We start from the raw sequence: 18738 nt of genomic DNA, 5'->3' as shown, positions 1-18738 counted from the left end.
GGGGGGGGCATTTAATGAGAAATTATCTTACTTTCCACATGTTTGTGTCCAGATCCACTTCATGCTTGCCTGACATATCGATTGCATCTACACTTAAGACTGAAAAACAATATAGAAAAACTGAGCATTTGAACATCTATCACTCTGAAACAATTGTAAAGACATCACAAGCAAAACCAGCAGCATACGATTTAGAGGACATTTAATACTAACCATCGCAAGGTAAAGAAGGAAAGGTCATGTTTATGTGAATGGGAAGAGTTTCTCCACGTCTCAAATCTACAGACATCTGTCATAAGCACAAGGTTAAACTACTGAAAACACATCCTCGCTTTAAACAGTTCTAAGAACAGGAAAAGAAAAGCTAAACATACAATGATAAAATCAAACCACTGGTTCAGTAGTTTCAGAAATAACAAGATGATGTTTTTGGATGTATACCATTACATCGGGTTGGACTCGTGGATAATTAGAATTAAGAATTTTTTTTGCCAGACTCTGCCAAAGGAAAATATAAGACCCAATAGGATATCAGTTACAACCGAGCCACAGCTTGGAAAGAGGCAGAAGACAATGCATGAGCTAGCAAGGTTAGGCAATTCTCAAGCCTCTAGCTGCTCAACATGCACTGACATGCATACGCCGAACTAGGCAGCAACACATACAAGCACTATACTTAGCAAGGCACCAGAGTGCAAATACATAAGCACATCCAAGATGCTTGTAGGAGCTGGTGATAAATGAGTGTACAACTGCTAAACGAGATAGTAGTGCATCGGCAGCACATGAGCTAGCATTTAATACACCCATCATACCAGATGAATGTGTGTGACAAGGCATAAGAGAGGACCTTGAAGCTATGCAAGAATCAATATGGGAGGACGTGGAGTATGCACTGGGACTAAACATTCCTATACATGTGTTAACAAAGGTTGATAGGGTAGTCCCATCCTAGGTGTGCATTATAGGTGAAATTTGTATGACCTGAGCACATATGACAGGAACATCTTGTCGCCTCAAGCTCAAGGTGAACTTGGCATTGCCAAACTATATAGAGATATGAGGCCATGTTACCAAAATGGATCAGGTGGCTTGATAACAATGCCAATTCTCTCCCGAAGGTGTTTACTTTGAGAATGTATGACTGGATGATTACAGGTGCTTTTCCAGAAAGTACAAATATAGTAGCTCAAGAAGGCCTAAGGAAATTTGGAGAGCTCTTCAACGTATATATTGAAATTTGTGTTAAATATGATTATAAGACAATTAACGAATAAGAAGTAGTCTAGGTCATTGATAGAAAAGGTAAGTGATGTACAAAAACTCACTAAGCACCAATTTGCTTTACCTATAATAGGAGTAATGCAAAGAAGTCTATCAAGACGAGTTACTCACATCCACAAGGGAGTGAATGCAAACTGCAAAGTGAGGACTGTGAGGTCACTTCAATGCCAGACAAAAGTTGGTATATTGGGGAAGGGATTTTAGATGGAAATATGTGAATAGGGAGGACAGTGGTTCAAGAGCTCCATCTTGCATATGCTGAAGTACAAGAAAATGAAAATTAGTGTGAAGATGGTTGAATCACAACAGGGAACAGCAGAAAATATTTTGTACATGGAAAGAGATATGGTGACTCTACTAGAAGGGAAGAACCCACTACTGCATGAACAAAAGGAGGCATAATGAATGGTCACTGAGTCAATGGTACAAGCCAAGTTAGGTATGGGAAAAACATCCTTTGTGGAGCCTGCTACTGAATGCTTCTCCTCAACCTCATAAGTGAATCAGTACAAATCTCGACTTACCATCCAAAGTTATTTTCATACTTATTTCATTCTTTAGGCCTAAACTTCGTATAAAATTTGTTCTCCAAAGGACATGAAGAAGTTCAACGAGAGACATTTCAAGTCAATCCCATTGCAAGCTAACACAGAAAGAAGATAATTTCCCCTTTCCAAAACAATATCACATCAACCAATGAGAAGGTTGGAGGAAGTTGAGAGGACTCAATCCTATCTAACATGGTGAAACTAACCCTTACTAACAAGAAAGCTAATACAGCAATAAAATTCAGGAAGCTATGTTTCAAGGTTTTGGATGATCACGGGAAGAGTTACATTTTCTACTTGCTATATGATCTTCAACACTTGATTAATAAGGAGAAAGAGAAGAGAAGGTTACGGTTCAGTAGCTCTATCTAACATGGTGAAACTAACCCTTACTAACAAGAAAGCTAATACAGCAATAAAATTCAGGAAGCTATGTTTCGAGGTTTTGGATGATCACGGGAAGAGTTACATTTTCTACTTGCTATATGATCCTGGACTATATAGAGGAGCTAAAGTATCATGGATCAGTGTAGTCAAAGCAATTATGACGCATTTGGCCAGAGGGGAATCTGTGCATATTCAAAAGGCTAGCGGGTTAATTGGGATTAAAGATTAGAGTGGTGATTTCTCGTAATACTTTTAAAGGGAGTTCCTATACATATTTTTCAGTTACTTATCAAATATCAATAAATATTATTTTCAGTACTCCTCTATCTATCAAATAAGTACGAAACCCAAAGCAAATGTGATAAGGGCAGCAAATAGAGAGAATGAGAACCTGATGGACAGTATATGTGGTGAGATAATATCTCAGTTCGTGCAAAAATAGTGTCGCCATTATGACTAATCCAACAACAGACACTGTGAACACAGATAAGAAAAATTATTAGGAAACAAAATAGAACTGAGCCCAACATTTTTTTTATTAAAAGAAAGCCAAATAGGCAGAAGAAAACTCGCAGAGAGAAAAATCAGGATGTTTGCACAATAATATGTCGATAAATTAATATACATTTCTAATTTTCCACATACTGACCATAAGAAGCATAAATTGTTCAAAAACACATCGCAAAACTAAGAATACAAAGACAGAAGCATGGCATCCCGTATTACCTAACGCCCCAGTTTGTGTTTTCTGCAACAAATGCTCTTCCGCTCGAGGAAACGCATCCAGACTCTTTATCGCCTGCTTTAAACCCATCTTTACCTCCTAATATTGGGAAAAAAAAAACAAACAAAACATGTCATAATTTATAAACAACAAACTCTAACAAATATCTTGCGTATCTAAACTGAGAAATTCCGACGATATCCATCAACACCAAAACGAACCCTTGCCAACATAATTAAAAAATACAGAATTCGGAAAACGCCCAACACAAAAGCAGAGACGATAAAAAAGACCAAGAACTCGAAAAACAGAACATCCAGAACCTCAAAGATCCGTTTGGCCGAATCAAATTAGAGATCGAGATGTGATTTTTATTGCGAAGATTGTCGAAAGAAAATGAATTGGAGCAGAAATCAAACAATTGCAAGAACTAGTAATCAAAGAGGTACGAATCGGAGGTATTGTACCGAATGAGGATGGACGAAGAAAACGGTCGTTTAGATGAAGTCCAACGCGGGGAATTTGCTCGACGAAAGAACCCAGGGGAGACTTGAAAACATGATTAATCTGTAAATTCCCTTTACACGAATTACCGTACCAAAAATTTACCGTTCATTGCCTTCTTTTATATATATATATATATACATAATTATTCAATAAAAAAAATTATTAAAAATGTTCGTATAACTCGATAAGCCGAAACTCATCCATAAAGGTTCGGCTATATTAGATATTTTTTCTTCGATCTCTATTGATTCAATTTTTTAAAAGTTTAAAACTCGAGTTAGTTGCGGGTTGACATTCTTTTTAGTCGTATCAACCTGACTAACATTGAATTACGATTTAACGCTACTCTATCATATATTTAAGATAATTATGAATATCAGATGCTAAATGTTAATTATGCGTTGTGACTTATTAATGTTTTATATTTGTAAATATTAAAAAAAAAAAAAAACACCGGACAATCCAATCTAAAAACTCAGAGTTGAGTTGGGTTTAGGTATCAACCCAACCAACTTGGATTTCCAGTTGGTTTAAAAGATTTTTTAAACCCTAACCCGTGAAAACTCCTACTAAGCGAGTGTTTTAATTCATAGGCTTATAGTTTTATTCCTATATATTGGTATTTGATGCATACACTCGTCTCGACCTTAATTTATGATTGAATCATAAATACATTATTTATTTTAAAGACCAATAATACTTAAAAGTTGGATGAGAGTATAGGTAAATTAAATTTTCATATGTTTCGTCAGTTCGATCATAGGTCAAATAACAAATGAATATGCGAATTTAAATTACCAAAAAAAAAAAAAAATTGAATTTAACTCGAAGAAATACATGTCAAGAAAATTTAATTAGTCGTAAATGTTTAATAATTTCTTTAATTGCATTTTAAATTTTATATTTACAAAATATAAATTTAAGAGGTAAATTTATAATTTATTAAATTAATAAAAATATGTGGCATTTGCATTTTTTTTATTTTGAACTTTCAAAACTTTCACTAATATTTTTAATTTTAATTTTTTTTAATCTTTTTATTTACTTTTAAACTATATAAAAAAAAAACCACGTTTCAAAATCATTCAATTTTAAATATAACATTAACACTATTAAACTTTTAACAATTTTTATAAAAACAAAAATTATTAATAATACTTCTAAAAATTTTATGTATATTTTTTAAAGTTTATTTTTATAAAAACTAAAATTATTAATAATACTTCTAAAATTTTATGTACATTTTTTTAATTTGGTATCAATTTCTATTTTTAAGTTTTGAGGAAATTAAAAAATATTTTTAAAACAAAGAATTAACAAAATATTTTTGGAAATTTTTGGAAATTTACAGTAATTTAAATGTCTTAAAGACACGTGTTAAAATATCTCTGGATTTCTAAATATGCACGTGCCTTATTCCAGTAATAATAATACAGTTCTATCCATGGAAAAGACGACACCTGAGTTATTGACTCAGTACGCAATTTCACTATTTATTCACTCTCAAGATTCTCCGGATCCCAAAAGGAATGGCGGAGCCGAACGAGTCCGATGATCGGAATGGCACCGTGCCCGCTCCGGTCGAGGTAGAATATGCAACAACTCACAAATCCAAAGGAATGCGTAGTGAGGATCAGGCCGTTTATGTACCTGTCCGCCGTCTGATCGCCGAGATTTTCTTCCCCGATGAAACTAAGGGTTCTTTTTCTCAACGCGTCAAGGCCTCCGTCGCCGAGAATGGCCATGCCGTTGCACAAGCTTGCAGAAACTTTGGTCACGATATTCTTTGTTGGACTCGCAGGGGCAGTCCTCTTCGAGCGCTCCTTGTTATCTCCGTGAGTATTGCTGATAATTCCAAAATGGAGGTTGTCTGGACTTGTTTTTCTTTTTTTTGGAACAAGAAACGTCGTCTGGACTTGTTTATTTAATTTGAGATGCTCTTCGTTTAGTAATTAATGGATTTTGTGCAACTGTTCGAGATTTTGATTTTATCGTTTGAATAGTACTTTATCTGTTGTTTTTCGGTTTTTGTTTGAAGGCTACGATTGATCTGGACGGGATTTGTTGTTAATAGGAATATATTTCCTCAGTAATGAATACTATTAGAGACAGCTCCGATGTTAATAGATGGGCAACCTTGATAGTAACATGCAGGACTCTCAAACTCTATCTGTTCCTTACAATCATGGAATTTCTTTCTGATGTGATCCTTGTAGTGAAGCCTATTGATACGTTCTTGGTAACAATAGGTTGCCATTGATCATATAATATCTCTAATTCTGTCTACTTTAGGGAAGTTTGTATACAGAACTGTTATAGGATCTTCATCGATACTTTTATGGTTAACGAAGATGTGTGAGAGATTTTAAATTTCTGGATTCCTTATGGAATTCTCTTAATTTCTTTTGTGATTTTGACTCCTTATTTATTTGTGCCAATGGTAAGAGTTCGTTCGTGTTCGTATCTCTTTTATATCGTTACGGGCCACTGATATCTCATGTCCCTATCTCTTAGTATTTCTGTTAATGAAAATTTTCCCATCTAAATAAATATAAATGAGGATAAATTGATAGGAATTGTTACCATCCATGGGAAGCAACTATTGAAAAGATATGTAAAGATATGTAGCACAAGCCAAAGATGTTAGGAATCATGAACCTCCACAATAGTATGATATTGTCCACTTTGAGCATAAACTCTCGTGGTTTTGCTTTAGGCTTCCCCAAAAGGCCTCATACTAATGGAGATGTATTCCTTACTTATAAACCCATGATCATTCCCTAAATTAGCTAATGTGGGCTCACTCAACAAAAGATACTGAATAGTTTCTTACCAATGAATGATTCGTACTCTGTCATTGGTCATCTAACTGCTTTGATGTATTTTGGATCTGTTGCAAGATTTTCACTGTAATAGTCCTCTCTCTATCTTCTACACGCATAGACAGACTGAAGTCCTTTTGTATGCTCTGGCCAGAACCCCTTTAAGTTGTTACTTATATTTGGAATTGTTGCAGGTTGGGACAATTGCTCTTCTTGCATCGACGGGATTGCTCATCTTTCTGCTATTCATTCTAGCAGCAACTCTCAATGCCGTTATTATCTCCCTTCTTGTTTCCTTGGCTGCAGTTGGAGGCTTCTTGGCTCTTTTCTTTGCTTGCATAACAGCTGTGTACATTGGGGCATTAACAGTTGCTTTGTTTTTTATATCTACTGCAACAATCTCAGCCATTGTAGCAGTGGTGATCGCCACAGGTACAAGCACTTATCTAAACCATGTTTCTTGATAACCTCTCATCCCATTGACATAAATCAGTCATATTGGTTTGACGTGGGTCTGTTTCATAAGGAAAACATGAACATATAGTTTGCGGCTTTCTAGCATTATATTTCTGCTTTCTCTATCGTTGAGTTATCCTGTTCTCCACCACACAATTTGAATAGTTTAAGCTAAGAGTTTGTGTGAAATCTATCATCGGTTGGAGAGGGGAACAAAACATTCTTCATAAAGGTGTGAAAATTTCTCCCTAACAGATGCGTTTTAAAAAACCTTAAAAGGAAGCTTGAAATGAAAAGCCTAAAGAAGGCAACATCTGCCGATGGTGAGCTTGAGTTGTTACATAAACTAAACCACACTAAACCAGAGGATCGTGAGGAGGATCGTGAGAAGTTCCATGAAGCCATACACTAGTCAATGACTTTCCTTTGATTTTGTTTCTGTTTCATTCAACTAGACCTTGGGTCAATTGTGCGCTTTTGGGGATAAAATTCTTTCTTTTCTCTAACATTTTGCATTTTCACAACTCAGGTTGGATTGGGTTCTTCTTTATGGTTTGGCTAGCAGTATGGAAAAGTTTTGGTCTTGCTAAGCGGTCGATGAGCGTGAGCAATTCAGCAATTTCAGCATTTTCTTATGCTAGGCGTGCCCACAAAGACTAGGTATGGTTCAAATGAGTTAAATGCATGCTATGAATTGAAATATGTTGCTTCACTCATTTTTTCCTCTCCCGAGAGTCACTTTTTTGAAAGATCTGCTGCATATGTTGTTGAGTTTAAAGGCCTTGGTAGTATAATATCCATAATGTGTGCTTATAATGTAGATATTCTTTTATAAGTATACTATTTTACGGGCTCCTTTATTGGTGAGTGATGAAAGTACCAAACATTGAAGATAGAGCTTCAAAGAAATATAATCGTAACTCAAGTAAAAGAGGATCTTCTTTACCTTGAAATGTTTGAATATGAGAACCAATAAATGATATGGTTGATAATTTACACACCCTTTGCCTTTGCCTTCTGTCTTGTAATAAATTCAAACCAATATCTACATTTGCTTTAAATGCAAGTAATTGGTGATCTTCTCAAATCTTCTGAGAAGTGTGATCCCACCAAAGAGACAAACAAAGTGGCATTTATTACACAAAATTGCCCAATCAATGAACTATCCAATCAATGGATATACTCATTCAAGTCAATTCCTAAATTCACCATAAATTATTGAGCATCCAAACAACACTCTGTTTATTCCTTTTAGAGGAAGAAGACAGATGAAGCTTTTTTCCCTTTGTATGATGACAATTTGATTGGTTGAAGTGGCGTTTGATTTGATTGCAAGGCTGAGGGGTTCAAATACATCAAATTCTTGTGTTTGTGTTCTGAAAATTAGATGTAAAATTGAAAATTTTGAGACCAAATAAAGGTAAATCTTAAAATTTAGAGAGGTAATTGTCATATTTCTCATATCTCTGACAAATATTCATTGCTTTAGTTATAAATTCATTATTTTTAATTTAGCAAAATGTGAATTGTTGACTTCTTAGTTGATTCATTATAAGTCATGGGTTCGTACGAAATATATGATAAAGTGTCTCGTGATTAAAAATTTAACTTTTCCACAGTAATTTTTTTTTACCCTTCTATTTTGATCTTGCCTTTCCTTTTAGGCTGATTAGGTTATAAAATCTAACATTTTTTTACTTCAATCTCATAAATTTAAACTTTTAACTTTCTGGTGGAAGGTATATACTTAACTAAGATATACTATACTCCATTTAATAAAAATTAGTTTTAGTCCCGTTTAGGCGATCGGAAAAATCTCTCTCCCACTCTTAATTCTCCAAACGGGATTCTAACTCCCAAATCTACCTACCCTTTCAACTCAATGGAAATGCTTATGGGAGATGGAATTTGGTAAGAAGACCTGCAAAAAAATGTATCCCATGCACATTAATTATGGACCATACATATCTCAGCAAACTGCCAAATTGAAGCATTTATCTTCCTTTGGGCGACCACAGAGATCACTGACAACGACCCAAAGACTCTGTTGCTCTTCTTCTTCTTTCACGTAAAATATATTATTACGGTCGAAGCCTACCGTTAGTAAATATTGTCTTATTTAAACCTTTTCTTTCGAGTTACCCTCAACATTTTTTAAATGCGTTGGTTAGAGAAAGGTTTCCACACCCTCTCCTCCATTTCTAGTATTTTCGTAGTATAGTTTTCATATCACACTTACCATTCACGAAAAAAGTGAAGAAAAAAAAAAGAAGAGTAATTGTCGCATTGTTAATCAAATTATTCAGTATCAGATCTTACCTCATTCATAAATAATTGGATTCGACCGACAATCCTTTGAAAATTCCCTCCAATTTAATACCCTATTCTGATCATTCCCCATTGGAGAGCCCTTCCCTTTCTTTACTTTCTGCATGAACTTCTTTCCACAACAAACCTTAAAGATGCCCAATACTCAGTCTACTTCTTCTTCTTCTTCTTCTTCTTCTTTTCTTGATCTTTCTCTTCAAATTAGTCCTCCCATTAATTCAACCTTCCCTACCTCTATTGAAACCTCCAATGGAGTTCTTGGGGCTCATAAATTCAATCAAATAACTAATTGGGTTTGGCTTTTGGATCATCATCTTCCACCTTCTGAAGATCATCATGGCCTCTTCAACCAAATTCATGGCTTCCCAATTCATCCCAATAATCCTTCATCTTTCTCTTGGAAACACTCCAAACAAATGCCTTCTCCTTCTTCTTCAATCTCGTACTCGAACATCTCTAGCTTCCGGTACCAGCTGAACGCTGGCCGGTCGTCAACGGGGGCGAGAGGACGAGGCGTGAGGGCGCCGAGGATGCGGTGGACGAGGAGCCTCCATGCTCAGTTTGTTCATGCTGTTGAGCTTCTTGGCGGCCATGAAAGTAGTACTACTTTTTAAGCTTCATTTTCAAATCTTCTGTTTTTTCCTTCTAATTTGCTTTCATGTTATGTTGTGTTAGGAGCTACGCCTAAATCAGTTCTAGAGCTCATGGATGTGAAGGATCTAACATTGGCTCACGTCAAAAGCCATTTACAGGTTTTCTTTTTCTTTTCTCCTTTCTAATTTAGTATATTAAATTCAAACTAAGCTCGGCGAGTATGCTTTCCACTCCTGTGTTCGTGAGGTTGGTCCGATCGATTTTCGACATTTTTTAAAACTCAATTTGATTGTTTAAGCGGTAAGATTTTTAATCTAACTCAATTCAACTATAAAATTGGATAGGGATTCCTGTCGTGAGAATCATTTATTTAATTTTTTATTTTTAATAAAAATAAAATGTTAATGGTTAGAATGTTAAACATTTCATTATATTTATTTAAAGATCGTTAAAAATTATTTTTGAGAAAGTTAGATATTTATATATATATATATATATATTTATTTATTTATTTATTGAAATCATGATCATAATACAACTTTCTACATGATAATTATAATTATGAATCCTTAAGCTCTTTCTCTTTAATTTTCAGCTTTTATAAGCTAAGAAAAGCAAATGGGTATCCATATTTTTTTCTCAATGACTTCTTTTTGTAGATGTTCCGCGCTCATAAGACGACCCACAAGCCTCCAGCTTCTCCACGTAATTACTCACCTGCCTCATTCGAGATTTATTTATAGATCTAAAAGTTTAAGTTGACTGAGTTCTAATGTGTTTAAAGGTTAGTCGGAGAGTAGCTTCGACTCTCTCGAGGATGATATGCGTCCTTAGCTTCAATGGGGAATGCCACAGTAGATGGAAACCTATGACTCCTTTCGACTCGAGGGGACATGGGCTATGGTTGCTCTAAGAGTCCTCTTTGCTCTATGAATTCTACGAGGTGAATTGTTATGTTTCAATGTTGATTAAATTGGGAGAGTCGTTGCCCAAATTAGATTTATTGTGATTTAAAAATTTAATAACGTCCAATCAAATAAATGAAAATTTTATGAATAAATAATTTATATTTATTTTATTTCATAATTATTTTTTTTATTATTTATTTCCACGGCCTCTTATAAACAATTTTTAACTATTTGAAAGGTAATTTTTTAAAATATATACCGAAATTGGAATCTTAATTAAACGTTACAAATAGATTATAGAACGACGAATAAGCACATATTTAAATTACTTAGAGTAGTTTCTAGTCTATTTTGAAATGGCTTTTCAAATGTCGATAAGGGATCATCATGGTGGTCCTTTGAAAATGTAGTACTGTCGGACTCTAGAATGCTAGACTTCCATATGCAGGTACGAGCACCAAAACAAAGTGATTTAGAAAGATTCTTGTTTTTCGATGATGATCGGTTATAGTATCTTTAGTGTTGCTTCTTTTTTGGCAAAATCCTGATTTCATCTTGCTTTTTTCGGTCGTCGAGTCTAATCGACTCCATCCTTTTCTCTACCGACCCAACCTGTTTAAAAAAATCTTTTTACTCTAATCGGAACTCCTACACTTTAATTAGTAAGCCTTATTCAAACAGTAAAAACAAAAGGGTAAATAAGGTAAAAAAAATCTTGTTTTGACACGTTTGACAGCGAACTCTAAAGCAGTTGGTGGATGAATTGTGGATTGAATGGTTAAAAAGAAATGGAATAAGGTAAATAAATGTTACGTCAAATTATTTACCGTTATCATTATTATTTGAAAGAGCTAAAAAAGTGGATAAGAAATAAATACCTCTAAGGCCCCTCTAGTACTATCCAATTTACTCCGTATACGACCCACGTGGTCGAGTCGAGCTAGAAGAGTGGGAGACAAATTATACATGCAAGTATGGCACATGCATTTAACATGATAGCTTACGATCGGGCCATCATGTACCTCGTGACATCACGTGTTCATCATATGACATATTTGTTTATCATACCTTAAGATGAGTGTGTTGAGGTTTATTGGGAGTGAGTGTCCCACATTGGTTAATTTAGTGGAAGATCATGGGTTTATAACTGAGGAATATTAACTCCATTGGTACGTGGCCTTTTGGGGAAGCCCAAAGTAAAGCCATGAGAGCTTATGCTCAAAGTGGACAATATCATACCATTGTGGAGAGTCGAGTGACCACTCTAAAGTAAAGTGCATTTTTACTCGACTATGTCTCAGAACACTAATTTTTTTTCTTACATAAAAAAGTGTTGGAAAAAGTCAAAAAAAAAAAAAATGTATGTACTATTCCATTACAAACGTGTTGTCGAGACATGTTGTCATTAGTAAAAAAAATGTATGTACTATTCCATTACAAACGTGTTGTCGAGACATGTTGTCAACCAATAAAAGGTGAAAAACCTAAATGTGAAACTCGAATCTTAAGAAAGGAACGGAAGGATATATATGTGAGATTCCACATCGGTTGAAGAGGGGAACGAAACATTTCTTTTAAGGGTATGAAAACCTCTTCTTAGTAAATGCGTATTAAAACTTTGAGGAGAAGCCCAAAAAGGACAATATCTGCTAGCGGTGGGCCTGAACTGTTACAATATAATTCCCCTCTGGATGAACCAGTATGTAATACAAGGGAATCTATCGAACAGTTTGGACCCGAGCAAGGGCCAAAAAAAGGTGAGGTAGATCTCTCACTCCTTTATAAATATTAAATACCATAGGTCACATGCCCAAACCTAGACTCAACATGCCCCATTTTATGGGTCATGTCTCCAACCCACCCATCATTTGAATTAATTCTAATATATTATAAGCTTCCATTCGTAATTTAAATTTGATTTTGATTGATTAACGTCTTTAATTAATTAATTAATTTTCGATTAAGATTACTCTCACTCAACCGTGACTAATATTCCACACATTATTGATATAAAAATTTGTTTTACTCATGTAATTATTACTTTAACCCTTTACAGTTGGATTAGTAACTAAATGTCACCTATTTTAAATAGATGACAAGATTTCGAAAGCAAGAATTTGTAATTCACTCACATTAGCTTGGTAATAGAGAAAGATGGATTTATAGTTAAATTTGTTATCATGATTTACTTTATTTATATTCAACATATTAAAATATTTACAAATTACATGGCGTTAAAGTTGGAACACACTCAATGTTAGCTTTTATAGTGTTGTCTCAATCAGACACAAAATGATATTTTCTATTGGTCCCCAAAAGAATGACGTACTTGATTTTTTTAAGAGAATCTCCAACTAAAACTACTAATACATTTGTCGACAATTTTATTACATATCAAATAGTCAAATGAATTCTATAGATCTTGTTATAATTATAGAGACTGATTTGACTAAAATCCAGTTTATTTGGTATAGATGACAATGTCGGGGACCCACATTAACCTTCAAACAAATAATACGAGACAAACTAACCATGATGATTAATAAACTGTAAATATCTCTCTCTAGTCTCAAAGGCTGTAAATGAATCTGCGAACATAATAAAAAAAAAAAAGAAAAAAAAAAAAGATCAATTCTTACCTAACACGAGTGAAAAGGTTATCCCGTAAAAAGGTTCTAAAAGANAAAAAAAAAAAAAAAAAAAAAAAAAAAAAAAAAAAAAAAAAAAAAAAGATCAATTCTTACCTAACACGAGTGAAAAGGTTATCCCGTAAAAAGGTTCTAAAAGAGAATCACAAAAATTTAAAAAGAAAAACAAAGAGGTAGAAAAGGATATCACAGTAATACATGTGATATTTACAACAAATATTTGTGTGGAGTAAATTATTTGAAAATAAATATACAAAATTACATTAGCTTAACAAATGTCACATGAAATTCTAATACTAAGTGTAATAATTTGTAAAGGTTTGATTAATTTGGAATAAAATCATAAATTTGTATATTTTCCATGAGAATAACATAATTTACTTAAATATGATATCCACTTGGCGATGAAAAAAATATTATAAAATAATATCCATTTTCAAGACTCTTATTATATTTATTATTATTATATTTATATTTATTATTATTAATAATAATATTTTGTTGGACAGAAAAAGAGGGGAGACCAAGACAGGTAGATTGACTGAGAGGAGAAGCTGGAAAAAACTAAAAAACAACAAAAAGGAGGCAGAGACAGTTGTTTAGTTTCAGCATAAATAATAATAATAATAATAATAAAAACTCAAAAAAAAATGAAGAAAATCTTGATTTTAAAGAAAAGAAAATGAAGAAAAGCTTGTTTTTAAAGATAAATGAATAAAAAATAAAGAAAAACTTGATTTATGCAAGTGCCCAAAACGGCTAGCCAATATTGTCCGGCTTCTCCTTCCTTTTGGAAGATACCGGAGCGAAACAATCAACCTATTGATATTTGGAGAGCTAAAGATTCTATATCCTTTCTGGGTCCAATGAAATTCATAGGTATAGGAAGAAACTCCGATAAATAGAGATTTTTTCTTTCACCATCTTTCGATTGTAGTACTACACCTTGATCATGAGGATCATGAGATATCAATTGCTTGTTGAACCCGGTAAATTGCGTGAAAGTAGGATACTCCAAATTCGGGAGTCTAAAAGTTATATAAAACGTTCTTGATGGAAAAAAAGAGTGAGAATTCTTTGGTTTTTAAAATGCTAAAAAGAAGTTTACACACACTCTCTTACGATGTTTCATTCCCCTCCTCAACCAATGGGATCTCACTGTTTAAAAGAAAAAATAACTTCAAAAAATGAACAAAAGCTTGATTTATGTAACGATCCAAATTTAATGCTAGCAGATATTATCTTTTTCGAACTTTTTATCTCGATCTCCTTGAATTTATTTAATACGTGTTTGCTAGAGAGAAGTTTTTATTCCTAAAGGAAAAAAAGAATAAAAAGAAATTCAGAAAAGGTTGATTTAAAAGAAAAAGGATCCAATGCAATTGAAGAGACAGAAGCAGAGCAGCAACCGAACCAGACCAGACCAGACCAGACCAGACCAACTTGGGTTCCAGCCTTTTTTTTTTTTTCTTTTGTTTTTCTGACAGCTAATGGTCCCCACACACACACACACACACACCCCACCATGTGCTTCCCCCCTTCATTTCTGCCACCCATCACTTTGCCCCATAAGTAATAATCCCCATCTCTCTAAAACAAAATTATAATTTTAGAATTTCTAATCCTAATTTATAATGGGGGATCCAATTAAATTTTAAAAAATTCTCCCATTAATGGAGATTTTGAGTTACTATTCTTCTTCTTCTTCTTCTGAAACTACTACGTCCCACCTTCTTCTCCACCAGGAAGGCTTCCCAGCTATGCTCTTCTAATCCATCCTCCTCCCATTTCCCTCTCTCTCTTTCTCTCTCTCTCTCTCGCACCCTCTGTTCCTCTTTCTCTATGGGGAAGAAAACCCAGTTGGGAAGAAACAACCATTTTCTCCTCCTAAATCTCTTACCCCTCTTCTCCATCTTCCTCCCTGCACACCCCCAAGAGCTAACCCCTGATGCTCCTGTAATGCTGGCTCTCAAACAGAGCCTAAACCCATCTGAATCCCTTGGCTGGTTGGACCCCAACCCTTGTAAATGGAACCATGTCCTCTGCTCCGACGATAATCGAGTCACTCGGATCCAAATCGGTCGCCAAAATCTCCAAGGTACGCTCCCTTCCAATCTCCAAAACCTCACTGCTTTAGAGCGATTAGAGCTCCAATGGAACAAAATCTCTGGCCCTTTGCCCACCTTGAGTGGATTGAGCTCTTTGCAAGTGATTTTGCTTAGTGGGAACCAGTTTACTTCCATTCCGCCTGATTTCTTCGCCGGAATGAGCTCTCTTCAGGCTGTTGAGATCGACGACAACCCCTTTTCGGCTTGGGAGATTCCGGCGAGTCTTCGAAATGCTTCCACTCTACAGAACTTCTCGGCTAACTCTGCAAATGTTTCCGGTCGGATTCCGGAGTTTCTTGGCGGTGAGGACATTCCAGGGCTGACTAATTTGCATCTTGCTTTTAATAACCTTGAAGGGGGTCTTCCTTCTAGCTTCTCAGGGTCTCAATTAGAGTCTCTGTGGGTTAATGGACAAAAGAGTGTTGATAAGCTTAGTGGGAGTATTGATGTTTTGCAGAATGTGACTTCCTTGAGTGAAGTTTGGTTGCATTCGAACTCGTTTTCGGGTCCCTTACCGGATTTTTCAAGGTTGAAGGATTTGCAGGTGTTGAGTTTGAGAGATAACAAGTTTACAGGCCCTGTTCCAAGTTCTTTGGTGAATTCTGAGTCCTTGAAAGTGGTGAATTTGACTAATAACTTGCTTCAGGGTCCAATTCCTCTGTTTAAAACAGGGGTTGCTGTGGATATGACTAATGGTTCCAACAGCTTTTGTTTGACAGATCCTGGGGAGTGTGATTCACGAGTGAATACATTGCTTTCCATTGTGAAATTTATGGGTTATCCTCAGAGATTTGCAGAGAATTGGAAGGGGAATGATCCATGTGCTGAGTGGATTGGAATTTCTTGCAGGAATCAGAGCATAACCATCATAAACTTTCAGAAAATGGGGCTTTCTGGTGTGATTTCTCCAGAGTTTGCTTCTCTTAAGGGGCTGGAAAGATTGGTTCTTGCTAATAATAACCTCACAGGCTCTATTCCTGAGGAGCTTACAACCCTTCCGTTTCTAACTGAGTTGGATGTTTCAAACAATCAACTTTTTGGGAAGATCCCTAAGTTTAGGAGTAATGTAATGATAAGCACTAATGGTAATCCTGATATTGGAAAAGAAAAGGGTGATTCTTCTTCGAATGGTGGTCCATCGACTGGAAGTTCACCTGGGACGAAGGGAGCGGGTTCTAATGGTGGTGGAAACTCGGAGGACGGGGAGAAGAAACCTAGTTCCATGGTTGGAGTCATTGTGCTTTCTGTAGTTGGTGGTGTATTTGTTCTTTTCTTGATTGGGTTGGTGGTTTTGTGTGTGTATAAAATGAAGCAGAAACGATTTAGCCAGGTGCAAAGCCCGAACGCTATGGTTGTTCATCCACGGCATTCAGGTTCCAATAATGAGAGTGTAAAGATCACGGTTGCTGGATCGAGTGTTAGTGTAGGTGCAATTAGTGAAACACAGTATGGTGCTAGCAGTGAGGCTGGTGATATTCAAATGGTTGAAGCAGGGAATATGGTGATTTCAATTCAGGTATTGAAAAACGTCACCAACAATTTCAGTGAAGAGAACATTTTGGGACAGGGAGGATTCGGAACCGTCTACAAAGGAGAATTGCACGACGGGACGAAGATTGCAGTGAAGAGAATGGAATCAGGTGTCATTAAAGGCAAAGGACTTACAGAGTTCAAGTCCGAAATTGCAGTTTTGACAAAAGTTCGGCACCGACATCTCGTCGCCCTTCTCGGATACTGCTTGGACGGAAACGAGAAGCTTCTCGTCTATGAGTATATGCCTCAAGGCACACTTAGCAGGCATCTTTTCAACTGGCCAGAAGAAGGATTAAAACCTTTGGAATGGACAAAGAGGTTGACCATTGCATTGGATGTTGCAAGGGCAGTTGAGTATCTTCATGGTTTGGCTCATCAAAGCTTTATACATAGAGATTTAAAGCCTTCAAACATTCTTCTTGGAGATGATATGAGAGCTAAGGTTGCAGACTTTGGTCTTGTGCGTCTAGCTCCTGAAGGTAAGGGTTCTATCGAAACGAGGATCGCCGGGACCTTCGGATATTTGGCACCAGAATATGCAGGTACTTGCCTTTAAATTTCTTTCATCGACTTTCTTTGCCTCTTGCGTTCTGTAAATATAGCTTGACTGCAATTTTCTATCACGGTTATAGAACGAAACGCCGGTATGTGACTGTCAAAAAAAGAAAAAACCTTCAATGTACGATTTTAAACATACAAAGTAAATCTTCTTCCATGGCTTAGTTAGAACTTAGAATAGAACTTAGAACGTACCTCCTCAAGATAGAAAGATCAACTGATGTGTAGCAGCAGGTAGAAGAGAAGTGAACGGCCAATGGATCAAACTTTTTTGCTTGCAGCTACGACTCAGCATCCAAAACTACTGATATTTATCTGCCATTTTTGTGTTTATGCATGAAAAGTAGACAGTGCATTAAGTCAAGAAGCTTATAGTTTGTGTCTTGGCTTTCATACAGCCATTGATCCTTCAAGATTCTGAGATTCTCTATCTAGTTAGGGTTCTTTGAGCCCACATTTGCAATGATTCAATACTAACATAAAAGACCTGTTCTGCAGTTACCGGTCGAGTAACAACCAAAGTTGATGTATTCAGCTTTGGTGTGATTCTAATGGAGCTAATCACTGGGAGAAAGGCACTCGACGAGAGCCAGCCTGAGGAGAGCATGCATCTCGTAACTTGGTTCCGTCGGATGCAAATCAACAAGGACTCCTTCCACAAGGCCATTGATCCGACCATTGATCTCACTGAAGAAACATTCGCCAGCATCAACACCGTGGCTGAGTTGGCAGGTCATTGTTGTGCTCGGGAGCCATATCAAAGGCCAGATATGGGTCACACAGTCAATGTATTGTCATCTCTTGTTGAGTTTTGGAAACCAACTGACCAGAACTCTGAAGATATATATGGCATTGACCTCGAGATGTCGTTGCCTCAAGCTCTCAAGAAATGGCAGGCTTATGAAGGTAAAAGTCAGATGGAATCATCATCGTCGTCCCTTCTTCCCAGCTTTGACAACACTCAGACCAGCATACCAACACGACCATATGGATTTGCAGAATCTTTCACATCTGCAGATGGGAGATAAAAAAAACTATTTCTAGTGTAAAAGGTCATCTATGGTTTTGCAAGTTATTCTCATTTACTTCTCTTGCAAAACAGTGTTTATATGTAATTGTTCTCGACCCTTCATATTCCTCCAAATTTCTAATGTGTCTCAGTATGAATGTGTATTAGTGTTTTGAACCAGAAAAGACTGAAAAGATGGGGAAAAGGGATATTTAGATTTATCCCTTTAACTGTAAAAGATTTTGGGTGCACTTTGTTAGAATTAAAAGCTCCATTCTTGTTCTTTAGTCTCCAAGAGTAAATTTGGTTCTACATCCAAATTAC

At 35.8% G+C, this 18738-nt stretch overlaps 4 protein-coding genes across 8 annotated transcripts in view; 3 read left to right on the top strand and 1 right to left on the bottom strand.

Moving 5' to 3' along the window:
- LOC111807985 (endoplasmic reticulum-Golgi intermediate compartment protein 3) overlaps positions 1-3540 on the bottom strand; it is a 9243-nt gene extending 5703 nt beyond the window's left edge. Inside the window, exons 1-5 of one of the 5 annotated variants that reach the window (XM_023693734.1) lie at positions 3411-3540; positions 2946-3042; positions 2611-2693; positions 214-289; positions 32-99 (exon numbers count right to left, since the gene is read on the bottom strand). In XM_023693734.1, the coding sequence (XP_023549502.1) occupies positions 32-99; positions 214-289; positions 2611-2693; positions 2946-3033 (315 nt within the window). In that variant the 5' untranslated portion in view covers positions 3034-3042; positions 3411-3540. The other 4 variants (XM_023693735.1, XM_023693733.1, XM_023693736.1 and 1 more) reach the window with 4 other exon arrangements.
- Positions 3541-4923: 1383 nt separating this feature from the next.
- LOC111808220 lies at positions 4924-7728 on the top strand. The gene is made up of 3 exons (XM_023694067.1): positions 4924-5285; positions 6467-6704; positions 7258-7728. Exons 1-3 carry the CDS (start codon positions 4980-4982, stop codon positions 7386-7388), a joined length of 675 nt encoding a protein of 224 aa, XP_023549835.1. The 5' UTR covers positions 4924-4979; the 3' UTR covers positions 7389-7728.
- A 1508-nt stretch (positions 7729-9236) lies between these two features.
- On the top strand, positions 9237-10673 carry LOC111808221 (probable transcription factor KAN2; the record flags this gene model as incomplete). Its single annotated transcript, XM_023694068.1, is given in 4 exon segments — positions 9237-9653; positions 9732-9808; positions 10310-10355; positions 10440-10673. Coding segments are annotated over 4 exon segments (551 nt in total), but the record flags the coding sequence as incomplete, so codon positions are not given.
- Positions 10674-14789: 4116 nt separating this feature from the next.
- LOC111808142 (receptor protein kinase TMK1-like) lies at positions 14790-18676 on the top strand. The gene is made up of 2 exons (XM_023693954.1): positions 14790-17389; positions 17904-18676. Exons 1-2 carry the CDS (start codon positions 15049-15051, stop codon positions 18431-18433), a joined length of 2871 nt encoding a protein of 956 aa, XP_023549722.1. The 5' UTR covers positions 14790-15048; the 3' UTR covers positions 18434-18676.
- Positions 18677-18738: the final 62 nt, after the last annotated feature.

This window comes from Cucurbita pepo, chromosome LG13, assembly GCF_002806865.2.
Source record: "Cucurbita pepo subsp. pepo cultivar mu-cu-16 chromosome LG13, ASM280686v2, whole genome shotgun sequence".
Classification (NCBI taxonomy): domain Eukaryota; kingdom Viridiplantae; phylum Streptophyta; class Magnoliopsida; order Cucurbitales; family Cucurbitaceae; genus Cucurbita; species Cucurbita pepo.
The sequence above is the reverse complement of the archived record's forward strand: the minus strand, read 5'-3'. Positions and strand labels throughout refer to the sequence as shown.